We start from the raw sequence: 20,229 nt of genomic DNA on the forward strand, positions 1-20,229 counted from the left end.
TGCAGTTTCAATTGTTACTTCTTTTTCATTTGTAATTCTGTTGATCTGAATCTTCTCCCTTTTTTTCTTGATGAGTCCGGCTAATAGGTTATCAATTTTGTTTTTCTTCTCAAAGAACCATCTTTTAGCTTTATTTTCTTTGCTGTTGTTTCTTTCATTTCTTTTTCATTTATTTCTGATCTGATCTTTATGATTTCTTTCCTTCTGCTAACTTTAGGGGTTTTTTAAATCTTCTTTCTCTAATTGCTTTAGGTGTAAGGTTAGGTTGTTTATTTGAGATGTTTCTTGTTTCTTGAGGTAGGAGTGTATTGCTATAAACTTCCCTCTTAGAACTGCTTTTGCTGCATCCCATAGGGTTTCGGTTGTCGTGTTTTCATTGTTGTTTGTTTCTAGGTATTTTTGATTTCCTCTTTGATTTCTTCTGTGATCTCTTGCTTAGTTAGTAGTGTATTGTTTAGCTTCCATTTGTTTGTATTTTTTACAAATTTTTTCCTGTAATTGATACCTAGTCTCATAGCGTTGTGGTCAGGTAAGATACTTGATAGGATTTCAATTTTCTTAAATTTACCAAGGCTTGATTTGTGACCCAAGACATGATCTGTCCTCGAGAATGTTGCATGAGCACTTGAGAAGAAAGTGTATTCTGTTGTTTTTGGATGGAATGTCCTATTAATATCAATTAAGTCCATCTTGTTTAATGTATCATTTGAAGCTTGTGTTTCCTTATTTATTTTCATTTTGGATGATCGGTCCATTGGTGAAAGTGGGGTGTTAAAGTCCCCTACTATGATTGTGTTGCTATCGATTTCCCCTTTTATGGCTGTTTCCATTTGCCTTATGTATTGAGGTGCTCCTACATTGGGTGCATAAATATTTACAATTGTTATATCTTCTTCTTGGATCTTCCCTTGATCATTATGTAGTGTCCTGCTTTGTCTCTTGTAATAGTCTTTATTTTAAACTCTATTTTGTCTGATATGAGAATTGCTACTCCAGCTTTCTTTTGATTTCCATTTGCGTGGAATATCTTTTTCTTTCCCCTCACTTTCAGTCTGTATGTGTCCCTAGGTCTGAAGTGGGTCTCTTGCAGGCAGCATATATGTGGGTCTTGTTTTTGTATCCATTCAGCCAGTGTGTGTCTTTTGGGTGGAGCATTTAAACTATTTACATTTAAGGTAATTATTGATATGTATGTTCCTGTTACCATTTTCTTAATTGTTTTAGGTTTGTGTTTGTAGGTCTTTTCCTTCTCTTGTGTTTCCTGCCCAGAGAAGTTCCTTTAGCATTTGTTGTAAAGCTTGTCTGGTGGTGCTGAATTCTCTTAGCTTTTGCTCGTCTGTAAAGGTTTTAATTTCTCCACTGAATCTGAATGAGATCCTTGCTGGGTAGAGTAATCTTGGTTGTAGCTTTTTCCCTTTCATCACTTTAAATATGTCCTGCCACTGCCTTCTGGCTTGGAGAGTTTCTGGTGAAAGATCAGCTGTTAACCTTATGGCGATTCCCTTGTGTGTTATTTGTTGCTTTTCACTTGCTTCTTTTGATATTTTTTCTGTGTATTTAATTTTTGATAGTTTGATTAATATGTGTCTTGGCGTGTTTCTCCTTGGATTTATCCTGTATGGGACTCTCTGAGCTTCCTGAACTTGATTGACTATTTCCTTTCCCGTATTAGGGAAGTTTTCAACTACAATCTCTTCAAGTATTTTCTCAGTGCCTTTCTTTTTGTCTTCTTCTTCTGGGACCCCTATAATTCGAATGTTGGTGTGTTTAATGTTGTCCCAGAGGTCTCTGAGACTGTCCTCAATTCTTCCCATTCTTTTTTCTTTATTCTGCCCTGCAATAGTTATTTCCACTATTTTATCTTCCAGGTCACTTTTCCGTTCTTCTGCCTCATTTATTCTGCTATTGATTCCTTCTAGAGAAGTTTTAATTTCATTTATTGTGTTGTTCATCATTGTTTGCTCTTTAGTTCTTCTGTGTCCTTGTTAAACGTTTCTTGTATTTTCTCCATTCTGTTTTCAAGATTTTGGATCATCTTTACTATCATTACTCTGAATTATTTTCCTGGTAGACTGCCTTTTTCCTCTTTATTTGTTTGGTCTGGTGTTTTTTTGCCTTGCTCCTTCATCTGCTGTGTGTTTCTCTGTCTTCTCATTTGCTTAACTTACTGTGGTTGGGTCTCCTTTTTGCAGGCTGCCGGTTCGTGGTTCCTGTTGCTTTTGGTGTCTGCCCTCAGTGGCTAATGTTGGTTCAGTGGGTTGTGTAGGCCTCCTGGTGGAGGGGACTGGTGCCTGTGTTCTGGTGGATGAGGCTGGAGCTTGTCTTTCTGGTGGGCAGGACTGCATCCAGTGGTGTGTTTTGGTGTGTCTGTGACCTTATTATGATTTTAGGCAGCCTCTCTGCTAATGGGTGGGGTTGTGTTCCTGTCTTGCTAGTTGTTTGGCATAGGGTGTCCAGCACTGTAGCTTGCTGGTCATTGAGTGGAGCCGGGTCTTAGCGTTGAGATGGAGATCTTTGGGAGAGCTTTCGCTGTTTGATATTACGTGGAGCCGGGCGGTCTCTGGTGGACCAGTGTCCTGAACTCAGCTCTCCCACCTCAGAGGCACAGGCCTGGCACCCAGCCAGTACACCAAGACCCTGTCAGCCACATGGCTCAGAAGAAAAGGGAGAAAAAAAGAAAGAAAGAAAAAATAAATAAAGTTATTAAAATAAATTATTAATAATAAAAATAATTAAAAAATAATAAAAAAGTAGAAAGTAAGAAAGAAGGGAGAACCAAACCAAAAAAGAAATCCACTAATGATAACAAGTGCTAAAATCTATACTAAAAAGAAAAAAAAAAAAAAACGGTCAGACAGAACCCTTGGGCAAATGGTTGAATCAAAGCTATACAGAGAAACTCACACAAAGAAGCATACACATACACACTAACAAAAAGAGAAAAAGGAAAAAAAAGGTATATATCTATATCTATCTATCTATCTATACAAAAATGGAAGAGAACAACCAAATCAATAAACAAATCTACCAATGATAATAAACTCTAAATATAAACTAAGATAAACATAAAACCGGAAACAAATTAGATGCAGAAAGCAAACCCCAAGTCTACAGTTGCTCCTAAAGTCTACCAGCTTCAATTTTGGGATGATTTGTTGTCTGTTCAGGTATTCCAGAGGTGCAGGGTACATCATGTTGATTGTGGAGATTTAATCTGCTGCTCCTGAGGCTGCTAGGAGAGATTTCCCTTTCTCTTCTTTGTTCGCACATCTCCCGGGGTTCAGCTTTGGATTTGGCCCTGCCTCTGCTTATAGGTCGCCTGAGGGCATCTGTTCCCTTTTGGGAAGTCTGAGGTCTTCTGCCAGCCTTCAGTAGGTGTTATGTAGGAGTTGTTCCACATGTAGATGTATTTCTGATGTATTTGTGGGGAGGAAGATGATCTCCACTTCTTACTCCTCTGCCATCTTGAAGGTCTCCCTGCAGTTGATATTCTTTTGAGATTCTTTTAATCTGTAGGCTCTCCCTTCATCTCTCTCTTTTTACCCTAGAGATTACAGTATGTATTCTTGATTTTTCAAAGTCTAAGATTAATTGGTACCATTACTCTCTTTCCAGGTAATACAAAGACTGATGTGTCTCTATACCATTTTGGTTTTAGGACGCTTTAATTTCATTTACCCATTCTTTTATGTCATTGAGATTGTGTATTTTTATTTTATATATATTTAAAATCAAGCAGGCCTTATTAATTTTTTTAAACAGTAAGCATCATTTTAATTTATAGGTAAACTAAATGATGTTGACTATAATAAAATAGTGTCTGCTTAATTTTAAATATACTAGTTTTGTTGTTTTTCACTTGCTTCTGCATTTTTAAGCTTCCATCAGGAATTCTTTTCTTTCTTCCTGAAGAACACCTTTTGGCATTTCCTTTCTGCAAGTTAGATTGTGGCACGTCGTCTTAATTTTTGTTTGAAAATTTCATTCTCATACTTTAAGAATATTTTCATTTGATATATGAGTTTTTGGTTGACAATTGTTTTCTTTCAATATCTTAAGAATATTGTAGTATTTTTTTAGCTTCCATAATTTCTGATGAGAAATCAATAGTGGATATAATTTTAGCTGCTTTGATGGTAATCTGTCAATTTCCTCTGGCAACTCTTAAGATATTCTTTATTTTCTTTTGGTTTTCAGCAATATTACCATAATGCCAGATGCATCATTCTTATCTCATAATCCTTAAATATAATAAGCAGAGTTACTGTAAGATCTGTGCTTGTAATCCAATATCTAGGTTCCCTATGGTTCTTTTTGTGCTGTTTGCTATTTCTGTTTTTCGTTCATGTCATCTTACTTCCTCTCTGCCTTGTTATTTTTTATTATGTGAGAAATATATTGCAAAATTATTTGCAGAAATACTTTGAGGCCTAGGATAATGTTTTCCTACAGAGAGTATTTATGTTTTCTTTTCTTTTTTTTTTTTTTGTATTTATGTTTTCTTCTGCCAGGTGCCTGGAGACCATAACAGTCCTGAAGCACCTGAGTTATTTGCAGTTCAGCCCATGTGAGGCCCTGTTTTACTTCTGCACACTAGTGCTTTTAGGTGCAGCCTTTGGGCTTTCAACCCAGAGTAATGGGAGCAGGAGTAGGCAGTTTCATCAGGACTCAACGTTCCACATCTCTCTTCTAGCCCCTTAATACTATCAAAGAGTTACTACTCTGTACTTCAGCTTTTCTGGTTCCCTTCTGAAATCAGAAAATCCCTTGCATGGAAAAAGTAGTTTCAGTTGTTGCACTCACCTCCCTGGGCATCCAGTTCCTTTGTATTAGGTAACTCAGTTGTTAGTCCTCATTTGCATTCAGGGAGATTAAAAATTTTTTTTCCCATCTTTACTACTTTTCCTCAGAGGAAGAGGTGATCAGAATTAACTAGTCTGCCATTACCAAATATTTCCTCTGTTTTTATTTCTTTTTTCTCTTTTTTGGAATGTTGTCATATTTACTTCCTCTGTATCCTATTGTTTCTCACATATGCTTCAATTCTGTACCTTGCTGCTTTCCTTTTATTTATTTTTATTTTTAAATTAATTAATTTTTGACTGCATTGAGTGTTCATTTCTGTGCATGGGCTTTCTCTAGTTGTGGTGAGTGGGGGCTGCTCTTCGTTGTGGTACTCAGGCTTCTCATTGTCGTGGCTTCTCTTGTTGTGGAGCAGGGGCTCTAGGTGTGCAGGCTTCAGTAGTTGTGGCGCACAAGCTTAGTTGCTCCACAGCACGTGGGATCTTCCCAGACCAGGGCTTGAACCCGTGCCCCTTGTATTGGCAGGCAGATTCTTAACCACTGTGCCACCAGGGAAGCCCTCTCTGCTTCCTTTTAGAAGAGTTTATCAGTCTGCATTTCTACTCATTAATATGTTCTTTGTTTAGAGTCATTCTACTGTTTGTCTCATCTGTTATGTTAATTTTTAGCTGTTGTATTTTTCAAACCTAGAATATCTGATTCATTCTTTTTCATGATTTATGGTTCTTATTTCATATTGCTAATCTCTCTTTTAGTTTGACTTTTATTATTTCTATTTTTTTATTGAAATATAATTGACATATAACATTATATTAGTTTCAGGTGTTCAACATAATGATTCAGTATTTCTATATATTGTAAAATGATCATCACAGTAAGTCTAGTTAACGTGTATCACCATACATAGTTATAAAAAGTTTTTTTTCTTGAGATGAAAACTTTTAAGATCTCTTTTAGCAACTTTCAAATATACACTACAGTATTTTAAGCTATGGTTACCATGGTGTACATGACATCCCCATGACTTACTTATTTTATAACTGGAATTTTGTATGTTTTGACCCCCTTAATCCATTTTGCCCACCCTCCACCCCCTGCTTCTGGCAACCACCAGTCTGTTCTCTATATCTCTGAACTGGGGATTTCTTTTTTTTTTTTTAATTAAAAAATATTTTTTTTAGTTTACACACAAAAGCGAGATCATATGGTATTTGTCTTTTCCCTTCTGACTTATTTCACTTAGCATACTGCCCTCGGAGTCCATCCGTGTTGTTGCAAATGCAAGATTTCTTTCTTTTTTTATGACTAATATTTCATTGTATGTATGTATGTGTATGTGTATATGTATATATACACATACACATACATACACACCATGTTTTCTTTATCTAGTCATACATTGATTGACACTTAGATTGCTTCCATGTCTTGGCTGTTGTAAGTAATGGTGCAGTGAACGTGAGGGTGTATGTATCTTTTTGAGTTAGTGTTTTCATTTTCTTCATATAAATGCCCAGAAATGGAATTTCTGGATCATTTGGTAGTTCTGTTTCTAAATTTTTGAGGAATTTTTATACTGTTTTCCATAGTGTCTGCACTAGTTTACATTCCCACCAGCCGTGCACAAGGGTTCCCTTTTCTCCAGATCCTCACCAGCACTTGTTATTTATTGTTTTTGATGATAGCCATTCTAAGATGCATGAGGTGAAATCCCACTGTGGTTTTGATTTGCATTTCCCTGAAAATGTCTGTTTTCATATGTCTCTTTGATATATTTATGTTTATTTTTAAGTTCCCGGTCCATTTGTTCTAATACTTATGCTTTTGAAACTGGTATAAGTTGTCCTGTTCGTTGATTTTTTTTTTAAGGTAGTTGTACCCCTGGGTCCGAGGAGTGGTCTTGGGTTGGATATTTGCAGTGGCTGTGGGCAAAACATGGACACATGGGCTGGAGTGTCCACATGCATATATGGTTCTTTGAAGTATGGGGTGTGTTGGAGGTGGCAGGAAAAGGGGGCCAGACTCTCCCCATGTGGGGGCATGAAGTGGCTCAGAATCCTAGATTTGAATTTGACTTTCCAGGCCCTTTTGAAGGTATATTAGTCATTGTACAGAGATAGAACATATTTTAATTAATCTATTAGCTTGATTGATAACTTTAATATTTAGACATATGTATATGGGCCTCTTTTTGTAATCATGGTGCTGTAGGGGCAGGCCTGGTACCAGCTCTTGATCAGGCCATGTGATTTCTGACAAAAGATTTAGTTTCTACAAGACTTATCTCATTTTGAGTTGCTGGTGTAAACTTTTATATTTTAATCCTGATAGGGCATTCTTCTTGGATAATTATTGTATTCTGCATTTTCCACTCCCTGTGTAAGAAAGAAAAATGTTCTATAATGACTTCCTGAGAAATTCCTTTTACACTTTATCTGACTATTGAACCTTATTTTCCCTCTTATTTTTTTCATCAGGATTTGTTTTGTAAAAGAGTCTCTGGCCTTCACCAAACATGTTGGTTCTGAGATATAATGAAATTCCACCTTTAATGGAACAAACCTATTTTAAAAATCACATATCTAATGAAACTAGGCTTGGATAAAATCTTCAAAGCATATCAATATTGAATGTATCAATGAAAGGCTCAGGGTTCTTGTTTACCATCTAAAATAACAGTAGAACACATTCTCTCAAATTTGAACAATCTAAAGATTCCTTTAGGGTAAAGACTTTTATATGTCTAATTTATGGTGATTTTATATGAAAAAAGTTCCTGTGTAGTTTGGAAATACGGCTGAGAACTATTTTAAAATCTTGTTTTAGCAGTTTAATTTGGATATGTTGAAAGTTTCCATAGTTCCCTTTTAATACTGGATGCAAAAAATAAAGCAATATAAAAGAAAAAAAAAAAGCAAAACCAAACTAGTTCACTTTAAGTAAAAGGAAATGTATTCCTTAAATTCCAAATGTGCCCAGCTAGCATATTATGGAATGGACATTGCTGAAAAAGGATAATATTGGGTTATAGTCTTCCTCATTAGTGATTTTTAAACAAAACTATAATTTCCTGGGAAACACAAACATTTCATTTATTTATATACAGTATTTACTAATATCCCTGCTTGTTCTTTGATGGATTCAAGATGACAGGAAAAAACCAAATAAAAATAGGAGAGAAAAAAAAATAGGAGAGAACTAGAGCTGAATGGGAAGGTTTTGATGCCCTCGATAGTAGCACATTTAACTCTTAGAAAGATCTGATCATAGCTTTTTAAGGAAATTTCCAGGGGATGGTGGAGAACGAGCTAGGGGTCTTGAATGTTTTAAAAATGTGAAATCCTAAGGGGAAACCTATTGCACAATGGAGACAAACAGCCACTTTGGTGGAAGAGGAGGAGTGGAGCCCGTGTGCCCTCACGACATCCCCTACCCTTCAGGATGCCGCTGTCGTGTGGATTGCGTGATGTGACATCACCAAAACCAGTTCACCGAGCCCCAGTCTAAGTGCTTGGTCGCAGAATTACTTCTAAGTTTACTTATTACTTTTCCCATCACTTACTTACTCTTTAAATTTTGTAGCTTTTCTTCTCTCCCAAGAGAATTCATGCATTTGTGCCAATTTTCAAGAAGGACTCTGTTTGATTTCAGGATATGCAGACCTGCAAAGGGTTTGACCATTAGCTAATATTTCAGATTTAAAAAAAGTTTTTGGATTGCTGTTTTGGTCTTATTTTATTATTTCCTTTTTATAATTTTTTTTTTAAAGAAAGGGCAAGAGGAATACTTTTTCTGAGTGTTGCTTTTTCTTTGTCTTTGTTTTTCTCTGAAAAGGAGAGAGGAAGTAAGAGAGAGACTTCCCCAGTCCATTCAGTACTCACCTCCAAAGTAATCTGATTAAGACACTATTTTCATCATGCAACTTCCCACCTCGGAAACCCTCAAAGATTCCCTGTGGTTTTTGAATGAAGTTTGTATGCCTCAGTTTCTGTCAGTCCTTAATTCCCTGCTCACACCAAACTCTAATTAAGCTACTTGAGGCACTTTTCAGGTTTTCCAATATGACATGCTCATTTCTTCTCTCCATGTATTTTGGTTGGTCTCCTGCCCCACCTCCCCTGGTTTTTACCTACCCTGTAGCCTTCCTTATAATCACCAATCCCATTTTCATCCCTAAGATGACCTGTAGTACTTATCTGTATCATTATTTTGACTTTCGAATGTATGATGCTCTCAACTGCTTTGTAATTATACAAATAAGATTGAAAGTCTCTGAGAGCAGAGATTCTACCTTATATTTCTTTGATTCCTCAATAAATGTAATGCTGGATTCTTTTTGTTTAATTTTTATTGGAGTATAGTTGCTTTACAATGTTGTGTTATTTTCTGCTGTACAGCAAAGTGTATAATGCCGGATTCTTAGTAAGTATTTGTAAGATTGAAATGAAAATTAGCAGGCATTCTGATTGTGGTAAATTTGAATAATATTCTGTGTTGATTTTACTTGATTAAACTGTTTGACATTTGTCAAGTGGGTTCTTGATTTGCCGTTGATTATTGCATAATCCATTCACTGTGAAGTTTTGTAAATTAAGATTAATTGGAAAAATATGAGTTTTCGAAAACCAAGGAGAAATGCTCTCATTACTTTTAGCTACGTGCGATAATTGGACTGGTAATACTGTTTCTGAAGTAGAAGTCTATTTTTCACGCGAGAAGTACTCATTTATGGTTGACAGCATTGACAGTTGTTTGCCAAAAGTGTAGAAACAGCTTGTTTTCTTAAGTAAACAGTGCTCCCTACAGTCCTGTTTTCAAAAGTATTCATTTGAATAGCAAGCTCTTATTAGATAGTGCAAAGCCATAAACACCATCCAGTTTGGGTTGGTTTATTTTTTTAAATTTTTTATTGAATACAGTAGATTTACAATGTTGTGCCGGTGTCAGGTGTACAGCAAAGTGATTCAGTGACACACGTACATACACATACATGCATTCTTTTTATAGATTCTTTTCCATGATAGGTTATTACAGGGTATTGAGTGTAGTTCCCTGTGGTATACAGTAGGTCCTTGTTGGTCATCTATTTTATATACAGTAGTTTAAATATATACATATATTTTTGGCCACACTGTGTGACATGTGGGATCTTAGTTCCCCGACCAGGCATCTACCCCCGCCCCCTGCATTGGAAGCACGGGGTCTTAACCACTGGACGACCAAGGAAGTCCCGGGGTTAGTTTAAATGTCAAAAAATTTGAGACTTTACTAAACTGAAATGAGCAAATTCCCATCCAGGCGGCACAAGTGAGGAGTGCAGAGACTTCTGAAGGCCCCTGCATGTCACAACTCAACAGTGTTTATTCAGGGGGACTCACTGCTTGCTTAGCTTGGCGCAGAGCTGATCATGGTGTTTTCTCAGTGTTGGGTGATAAGAACTCTCTTTAGAAGTCATGGGCATGGTTTATTGTCAGACTCTAAAATGATGGGTCTGTGGAGGTGAATCGTGCAGAGAAGTCTGAGACAGAGAATCATCACGTTCCTTATTGAGGGAGGGTGCTCCCCGGAAGGATTCTGTGTGGGTGGGGTTAAAATAATAAGTTTCCTCTCTGCTGTCATCTTCAACACATATTACCTGTAGGGGTTAATATTCATTGTTAATTGTGTTACACCTTAAATACCTTAAAAAAAAAGTTATACCCAACTTTCCAGCTAGGCCAGATTTGAAGTGACTCACATTTTTTATGATGAAACCAGGTTAAAGATCTTTCCAGATCTTGTTTGAAGAGAACTGATTCTGGTATGAACTTGGACTTGACTTTGGAAGTACTGAAAACATGGATGTTGGTGAGGTTATATGTGCGATGGCCAGGGGCAGCTGACTATTCAGTTTTAAATGTAACTTGACCAGGGTATGTGGATTAAATTCAGATGTATGGTGGGAAGGATCAAGAATGAGTTTTTCCAAGAAGTAATCAGTCAGATAAAGGACGGAATCATAGGGGATTAGGCTGCTAAGTGACTGCAGCTTCTCCCTACTGCCTCTAATTGCAGAGGAAGAATGCAGAGCTCCAACCGAACATTACAGAAGTAAAAGCGCCACTTTGGCTTTGCTGTGTTTGGGGGCAGTTATAGGAAGTTGTAGTTAGGCTTAAAGTAGACTGAGGGATTTCAATGCCAAGAAAAGCATTCAGAGCAAAGGAGTAAATGCTGAAGTTTGACCTACAAAAGCAAATAGTTGCAAGGAGGGAGCTAACTTTTTTTCTTTTTGAATAAAAATAAAAATAACATGATTTGAGGAAGAATTGTGAGGCTACCCATTCACTAATTTTATTGGATGATTGTGTCTTCATGCTGTTATACTTAGATTTTTATATAAATATCTTTAATAAATATTTATGAGTATCTTTAAATATATCATTTATTAACTTGTTTATATTAATATTTCCTTTCGAAGGGTGAATAAACCTTTTGGTAGGTGAAACTGTGAACCTAAAGTTGTTTAGATCAAACACAATATGATCAATTCTCTTTCATCTTTGGTCATGTCCTTTGATTTATTGTTGCCTGTGAAATACAAGCCAAAGTCTTAGAATTGCATTCGAAGCTCTGTGTTGGTAGTTCTTAGCTTTGGATGCATATTAAAATAACATGAGGAACTTTTTAAAAGTACCAAGAACAGGGTGGGGTTTAGGCCTCTGAATAGTATCTTCTATTCTCATACCTTATTGAGATTTGGATCTAGAACTCTAAGGAAATACAAAGAATCATCTTGTTGATTTTTACAAAAATATCCTGTTGTGAATTTGGGATCGCATTGAATCATAACAGGATTCTGATCAGTTTAGGGAGAATTGACATTTTAACAATATTGTCTTTCATTTCATGAACATGGTGTATCTATTTACATTTTCTTTGATTTCTTTCATCAGTATTTTGTAGTTTTCAGCATACACATCCTGAACATAAGTTTAAAAAAATTTATCTGTTTTTCGTATTTTTGGTGGTATTGTATTTCCAATTTTCTTTTCCTAATTTATAGAAATTTGAACTTTTTTATGTTGACCTTGTATTCTGCAGCCTTGCTAAAGTCCCTTATTGTAGTGTTTTGGTAGGTTCTATATATTTCTTTTGTAGGTTCTTTGGGATTTCCTACACAGAAGGTCATATTGTCTGGAGTAGATAATTTTATTTTCAAACTTTCAATCTGTATGCATTTATATTTTTTTCTAACTTTGTTGCACCAGCTGTGTTCTTCAGTGTGGTATTGCATTCTAGTAGTGAAAGCAGTCATCCTTGACTTGTTCTTGATCTCAGTGGAAAAGTACTTAGTCTTTCATCATTAAGTATGATGTTATTAGCTGTTTTTTTTTTTTTGAAGGCGCCCATTATCAGACTGAGGAAATTCTTTTCTTTTCCTGGTTTTCCAAGAGTATTTATCAAGAATGGATGTTGAGTATTGTCATCTGCATCTATTTGGATGATCGCATAGCTTTTCTCTTTGTACTGATTGATTTTCAAATGTCAAACTAGTGTTACATCACTGGGACAAAGCCCCCTGGGTTGTGATTTTTAAGTCGTTTATATATAGTGCTACATTCAATTTGCTCACATTTTGTTGAAGGTTTTGTGTATGGGTTCATGAGGGATACCGACTTCTTATTTTCTTTTGTTGTAATGTATGTATGCGTTTTTGTTATCAGGATAATGCTGGCCCTCATAAAAGAATTGGGACGTGTTCCCTCCTTTTTTATTCCCTGGAAGAGAGTAGAACTGCAATTATTTCTTTTTTAAATGTTTAGAATTTGCCAGTACAGATCTCTGAATGAGGAGCTTTCTCTTTTGGAAGGGTTAAAAATACAGATTCAACTTCTGTAATGGATATGGGCCTATTCAGATTACCTGTTTCTTCTTTTTTTAAAAATTCATTTATTCTTGGCTGCGTTGGGTCTTCGTTGCTGCACGTGGGCTTTTCTCTAGTTGCAGTACACGGGGGCTACTCTTCATTGCGGTGCACGGGCTTCTCAATGTCATGGCTTCTCTGGTTCTGGAGCACGGGCTCTAGGCACGTGGGCTTCAGTAGTTGTGGCACATGGGCTCAGTAGTTATGGCTCGTGGGCTCTAGAGCACAGGCTCAGTAGTTGTGGCATGGGCTTAGCTGCTCTGTGGCATGTGGGATCTTCCCGGACCAGGGCTTGAACCCGTGTCCCCCGCATTGGCAGGCAGATTTTTTTTTTTCGGTACGCGGGCCTCTCACTGCTGTGGCCTCTCCCGTTGCGGAGCACAGGCTCCGGATGCGCAGGCTCAGTGGCCATGGCTCACGGACCTAGCCGCTCCGCGGCATGTGGGATCTTCCTGGACCGGGGCACAAACCCGTGTCCCCTGCATCGGCAGGTGGACTCTCAACCACTGCGCCACCAGGGAAGCCCTGCAGACAGATTCTTAACCACTGCGCAACCAGGGAAGCCCTGCAGACAGATTCTTAACCACTGCGCAACCAGGGAAGCCCTACCTATTTCTTATTGAGTGAGCTTTAATAGTTTCTATTTTTCAAGGAGTAGTTTGTGTCTCCAGTTCATCTAAGTTGTTGAATTTATGGACATAAAGTTTTTGTAATATTTCCTTATTATTTCTGTAATGTTTAGAAAACCTGTGGTGATATCCCTTCTTTCATTTTTGATATTGGTAATTTGTGTCTTTTCTTAGTCAGTCTGGCTAGAGATTTATCGATGTTATTGGTTTATTCAAAGAACCAGCTTTTGGTTTCATTAATATTCTGTATTGATTTCCTGTTTTCAATTTCATTGATTTCTGTTCTTACTCATATTATTTTTTGCCTTTTGCTTGTTTTGGGTTTAATTTGCTGTTCTTTTTCTTGAGTCTTCAGATGGAAGCTTAGGTTATTGGCTTAAGAACCTTGTCTTCTAGTATAAACATTTAATATTTATAAAGTGAATAGTGCCCACTCTTTCATTGCTTTCCTTTGGCTGCCTGCTTTTGACCCTGGATGCAATTAATGTTATTTTGTCAGTATCCTTTCAGACAGCTTATGCATATACAAATATATGAAAATATTTTTTTACTTTCTCCTTTTTAACATAATTGCTAGATTGCATTCTAGCAATTATTTTGTCCCATGCCTTCTTTTTTTTTTTTAAGTAATCTATCTTGGATATAATTCTCTATTTTTCATATGTTTTTTAATCTTTTTTATGATAGCCTAAATAGCCAGTCTTCTATTAATAGACATCTAAAGCTGGGGCCAGGGCCTTGGGGTTTTTAATGTTTTAATTCTTTTTATATATTTTATTATGGAAATTTTCATTATGGAAAATTTTATGCATTGCAGTTTATATATCTTAAATGTTTTTTAGCCTGTATTTTTCCCTTTCATTATTCTCTCCTTTAAACCATTACCTTTGTCTAGTAATGGTAACCCTCACTTTCCCAGGATTCTTTTTTTTTTTTTTAATAAATTTTAGTATTTATTTATTTATTTTTGGCTGTGTTGGGTCTTTGCTGCTGTGCACAGGCTTTCTCTAGTTGCTGTGAGCAGGGGCTACTCTTCGTTGCGGTGTGCAGGCTTCTCGTTGCAGTGGCTTCACTTGTTGCAGAGCACGGGCTCTAGGCGCACGGGCTTCAGTATTTGTGGCACGCCGGCTCTAGAGCGCAGCCTCAGTAGTTGCGGTGCATGGGCTTAGTTGCTCCGCGGCATGTGGGATCTTCCCAGACCAGGGCTGGAACCCGTGTCCCCTGTGTTGGCAGGTGGATTCTTAACCACTGCGCCACCAGGGAAGTCCCTCAGGATTCATTAAAAAAAATTTTTTTTTTAAATTTCTTTTTGTGGCTGCATTGGGTCTTAGTTGTGGCATGCGAGGTCTTCATTGAGGCATGCGGGATCTTTTGTTGTGGCGTGGGCTCTTCGTAGTGGCGCACAGACTTCTCTCTAGTTGTGGCATGGGGGTTTTCTCTCTCTAGTTGTGGCGCGCAGGGTCCAGAGCACGTGGGCTCTGTAGTTTGCGGCACGCAGGCTCTCTAGTTGAGGTGCGCAGTCTCAGTAGTTGTGATGCGTGGTCTTAGTTGCCCCGTGGCATGTGGGATCTTAGTTCCCTGACCAGGGATCGCACGCACGTCCCCTGCATTGGAAGGCAGATTCTCTATCACTGGACCACAAGGGAAGTCCCGGGATTCATTTTTTAAAACAGTTTTTATTCAGAAATAGAAAACACCTACGGAAGAATACCTAAAACAAAGTACAGTTTAATGAATTGCTGTAAAACAAATATCCATATAAATACTCCAGAGGCCAAGAAATAGAATGTTGTCAGCACCCCAGAAGCCCCTTGTGTTCTCCTTTCTGTGTTACAACTCCTCTCTCTTCCCCTAGAGGTAATCAGTATCCTGATTTCTGTGGAAATCTCTTTTAAGATTAGTTTTTACTTTCCCCTGTGGAATTTCCTGGGTATTCTTAAGTCATGAAATCTGTGTCTGCAAAAAATGTTCCGAGGAAGTTTACCTTAAAAAGTGTCGTTAGCTGTGCAGCAAGGCTTGAGTTTTCTGCTGGTGAGCACTTGCTCCTCATCCTTGCTCTGCTGGTCATCAGGCTTGCTTACTCTCGCTTTGAGCTTCAGGAATACCTTCTTTTGTCACTTCTTCTTTCTGGGCCACTTTACTTCAGGATAGAAGCTGCACCCATCAGAATTCTTAGTTGTAAGCAGTAGGAACCATCTCTAGCTAATTCATTAAAAGGATATGGGTGACCAGTCAGCTTTCTAAGAAGGTTGGCAAAGTAGGCTTGATGACCACACTGCCAAGAACAAAGCTCAAAATCATACCACAAAACTGGTCTCAGGAAGTCCCTCTGCCACCAAGCTGGACATAGATACTGCTTGTGCTCCAAAAGCCACTGATGCTCGGCTGTGGTTGCTGCCATGAGCATCTCTGTCCCAGCTCTCAGGATACTGGATGTAACTGCTCCTACTGCTGACATCCTCGCCACGTGGATTCTTTGGGGTTCTTACTTCTGCCAGTTAATTGTTTTCTATTTGAAGTCTAGAGCGGTGCATCTTATTGGCAGAGCTTGTATTATGTGCCCCTGTCTTAGTTTCAAAGGGAGATGGGAAAGTGTTTTTTTTTCCTTCTTCATACTTTGGTAGTGGGGTGTATACTTGTCATATAAGGTAGGGTGTGCTTAAATGTAGACTCAGCGTTTGGATGGTTGGCGACCAAAAAGAAATGTCCATTGTAAAAGGTCTCTATCAGTCTTGGAAATCCATCACTTTTAACACAGTTGTTGCTCTTTATAGACACTCACGTTGCTCATATCGTACAATGAATATTTGACATAGGACTATTTTTTATCATTTCCAGGTGATATATTGCCAGGTGCTATATAAGACATGGAACAGAATCTGTATTTCTGATGATCTATGTATATTAAAAGTACCATTCTAATTTTAGCTAGTTTTGGGGGAATTCCTGTTTTATCTTATGAGTAAACTTAATGAGATGTAATAGTTAAAAATCAACTGTAACAAACATTGGTGTCTCCTGGCAGTATTTTCACTGAGAAGTTTCTGGCTTGTTGACCATTTGCCTTTTTTCAGATGTGATCTTACTGTATACAAAAAGGTTTGGAAAATAGGAGATACTCTTAGGACCATTAGTAAATATAAATAGGATGACATTTTCTTTTCAAAACCAAGATGATATAGTTCTCATTATTGCAAAGGTATTTTACTCTAAGTCACTGTGAAACTTTGTAAGCACAAGCTTTATAAAATTAACACAAAAGCCCGTTGTTAATTTACATATGTGACTTTAAAAACCGGCTAGTGAAGTTTTCATCTTCTCTGAAACCAGGACATAGTTGAATGGTTGGAGCAGTGGCCACAGGGGTTGGGGCCTTGCTGCTATTGTCCTGGCTCTGCAGGTGGTGTATAGCGTCACTTTGAGTAGTTCATTTATGGTCTACATTTCATCTTTCTAGTTCCTGAAGAAGAATTCATAATACTGTCCCTTCCCCTTCACTTTTCTCACAGTGGTGGCAGGAGATCTGACACAGATGTCTCAGATGAGACAGATGAACTTCTTAGAATAAACACATGGTAACATAAAGGTTGTTACAGTGAAAGCAAGCAAAGATGAAGGTAGTATAAAATCTTTATAGCAACATGCATCCTGTTGCCTTAGTACGTAACAATAAACTGTTGTTATAATATCCTGATGGAAGAACACACTTCTGAATTATTACTCAAACCAGGTGGTGCCTCAGATTTGAATACTTAAACACCTCAGCTGTGGATTTAATGGGCTAAGTTGGTAGGATGTTTTTTAGGTTCATTCATTTGGCCTTTGCCTACAAAGCCAACAGAAATTGCTTTATAGGGTGTTTCTAAACTCATTGCCAAATAAACCAGGTTAGTTTTAACACTGTTCACATAGCATATGTGAAGCCTTAATTCTGTAAAGGAAAAAAAGAATCCAAGGTTTCTAAATGTGGTAATATTGTAACAGAAGGGCAGGAATCAATTTACTGGTGATACATTTGATTGCTTTTGTGGTTCCAGATAGCAATTATTTCTAATATAATTTATTTTGCAGTGAGGGCCGAGGCAAGTTGACGGTATTTTCAGTTAAAGCTATGTTAGCAACCATGTGTGGTGGAAAAATGCTGGACAAATTGAGATGTAAGTATTTTTATATTATTTGAAAGATTTTATTTTCAAATTAGGACTTTTAAACACTTTTAAATAAATGTTTTCAGAATTTTGGATGATGGTCTATTGAACTTTTTTGTTTTTTTTACTACCATACCACTCATTTTACAGCAACTGGCTCAGAGTATGTAAGTTATGCCACCTACTGTTCAGATGGAAAAGTTGGTTGAATTAATTTTTTAATTTTTTTTTTAGGTTAAAACAAGAAAACTCTGAAAAAATTCAGAATAGTAATGTGGACGTTTAAAAATTTCTTTAAAAATGTTTTCCATATTGTTAAAAATTATGCTTGAAGGTGATTTGTTGATCACTTTTAATTAGAAAATAAATTTCATCACTTTTACCGGGTTTGGTCAAGTTTAGCTCTTTTCTTAATTACCCGATGCTTTATCAGGTGGTATTTCTTATGATTAAACTGTTTTTTAGTACCTTAGATTCAAGTGTAGTTATTTAGAAATCGATAACCTATTTATTCACTTATCTTTCCTTAATTTTTTTCTTACTGTTTACCATTTTGGCATTTTACTGTTCACTAGATACTATTAGAAGGTGGTTAGTTGAAGTTGAAGGAGATAAAATTCACAGTTACTTAATTTTTCTGCTTATCATTTTCATTTATTCACTCATTAGATAGTCCTTCACTGCCTAAGATATGCCAAGCATTGTGCTAGGTGCTGTACATATATTTTCTCACTGAATCCTTAAAATTTCTTTGAGCAGCAGGTGGTATTTTCTCTGTTTTATAGATGAGTTAACTGAGGGGGCGAAGCTGGGATTTCAACTCAGGCTGTAGCTTCAGAGCCCTTTCTAAGCTACTCTTTTGTACTCCACTATGCTCATCCTGTAGTGGGAGACACACATTCAAAGTGCCCTAATACGAGTATCCATGGAGTAAGAAACTCTAGCAGGTTTCACAGAGGTGAGATTGAAGCTGTGGGTTTTCATGAAGTGCTGAGAAAACCTGTGAATTGATTTGTTGAAGAAACTGGGTCATCTGTCTTGTGGCATTTCTCATGGACTAGATTTTGATGATTGCATCCCCGTGATGTTCCTCTGTGCCCTACATTTTTTGTTTTAATTGAAAGATACAGAGCCTTCAACAGATTCAAGTACAAGCTTTTGGGCAAGATTACTTCATGGGTGCATGTTTGTTTTCTGTGCTTTTTCTTACATGTTACCATGACATTAAAAGTTAGAAAGCTAGAAGGCTCACTAGATATAGATTTAGATGTCTAAAGAAAGGTCTTAGTATATTTGGTCAGTGTTATCTGGTTATCTCATTTCAAAATCAGCTGCATTGTAAAACAAAGTTTTGGCAGAAAAAAAAGTATAGTTTTATTTAAATACTCTTCTGAGTTTTTTTCACATGGTATCTCAAAATATTACTCTTTTGGGCTGAAATTTCTTAACATTTTCTTAATTCTAACGTGTTTTTCTGAGGATGATAATATAATACAGATAAAATTATATCATTCACAGAGAAAAACAAAGTTGGGATTTTGTCTGTTTTTTAACGATGATGATAACAGATAAAGAAATATACATTGCCATTTTTATTAGGACTGGAGAAACTGGTTGAAAATAGAAAATTGATTATATAACTGCACATTCTAGATGATTCTGGACTCTTTAAGTTTCTATGATTAAATTTGCTACATTTACATAGAGCTGGTACCTGGCCCATAGTAAGTGCTAAAATTTTGCCAAATATAAATTGTTGATTGAGAACTAAAATTACTGCAGCTCTCTGTTGTAACTCTTAGTGAAAAGGTGCAAATCCTAGTTCTATGTGAAGTATTGAAGGGATCCAGGTGATAGCAGGTGAGTTTTTTGTTTGTTTATGTGGCTTTTGAATTTCTTAGAGGAGCACAAGTGACCAGTATTCAAGTGGCACAAAAGTACGCATACCTAGGCAAATGTGACACGTCAGTGTGCTCTCAACACCATATCGTTACACATTGTGTACGGAAATACAAGCCACACTAGGTCACTTAATAGCATGTTTACATGATTCAGATAGATTTAAAATCTGGTTTCTTTATCTTCTTCACGTTCAAAATTAAAGTTTCTTTACCATCTGTTTCATTATTTTTTAAAATTAATTTTTTTTTTGGCTGCGTCAGGTCTTCGTTGCTGCGCGTGGGCTTTCTCTAGTTGCAGTGAGTGAGGGCTACTCTTTGTTGAGGTTTGTGGGTTTCTCATTGCGGTGGCTTCTCTTGTTGCAGAGCATGGGCTCTAGGCACGCGGGCTTCAGTAGTTGTGGCACGTGGGCTCGGTAGTTGTGGCTCTTGGGCTCTAGAGCGCAGGCTCAGTAGTTGTGGCTCACGGGCTTAGCTGTTCCGTGACATGTGGGATCTTCCCAGACCAGGGATCAAACCAGTGTCCCCTGCATTGGCATGTGGATTCTTAACCACTGTGCCACCAGGGAAGTCCCCCCGTTTCATTATTTTTATTGTACTGTAATTATCTTGACTAGAGAGTGAGATGTTTAACCTAAGTAACACTTTCAGGTATTGAAGCCTATCTCCACTTTTTTGTTTTAATCATCTAGGGTGGAAACTGCTTTAAGTGTGGTCTGTGCCTTCTGTTTTAAACAGAGCTCACTGATCATAATTTAAATATTTTTCATCTCTTAGGGATGTCATTCTCTGATGCATTTAGGGCTAATTGTGAGGCTCTGGGTTGTTTGTCCCTTCTCATGTTTTCA

General features: G+C 37.2%; 1 protein-coding gene across 1 annotated transcript in view; it reads left to right on the top strand.

The window, feature by feature from the left end:
* Nucleotides 1-20,229, top strand: part of DTNB (dystrobrevin beta) — a 221,397-nt gene that overhangs the window by 25,962 nt on the left and 175,206 nt on the right. Inside the window, exon 4 of the mRNA XM_065890926.1 lies at nt 17,407-17,492. Coding sequence (XP_065746998.1) covers nt 17,407-17,492 — 86 coding nt within the window. The remainder of the gene's footprint in view (nt 1-17,406; nt 17,493-20,229) is intronic.

This window comes from Phocoena phocoena, chromosome 14, assembly GCF_963924675.1.
Source record: "Phocoena phocoena chromosome 14, mPhoPho1.1, whole genome shotgun sequence".
Lineage (NCBI taxonomy): Eukaryota > Metazoa > Chordata > Mammalia > Artiodactyla > Phocoenidae > Phocoena > Phocoena phocoena.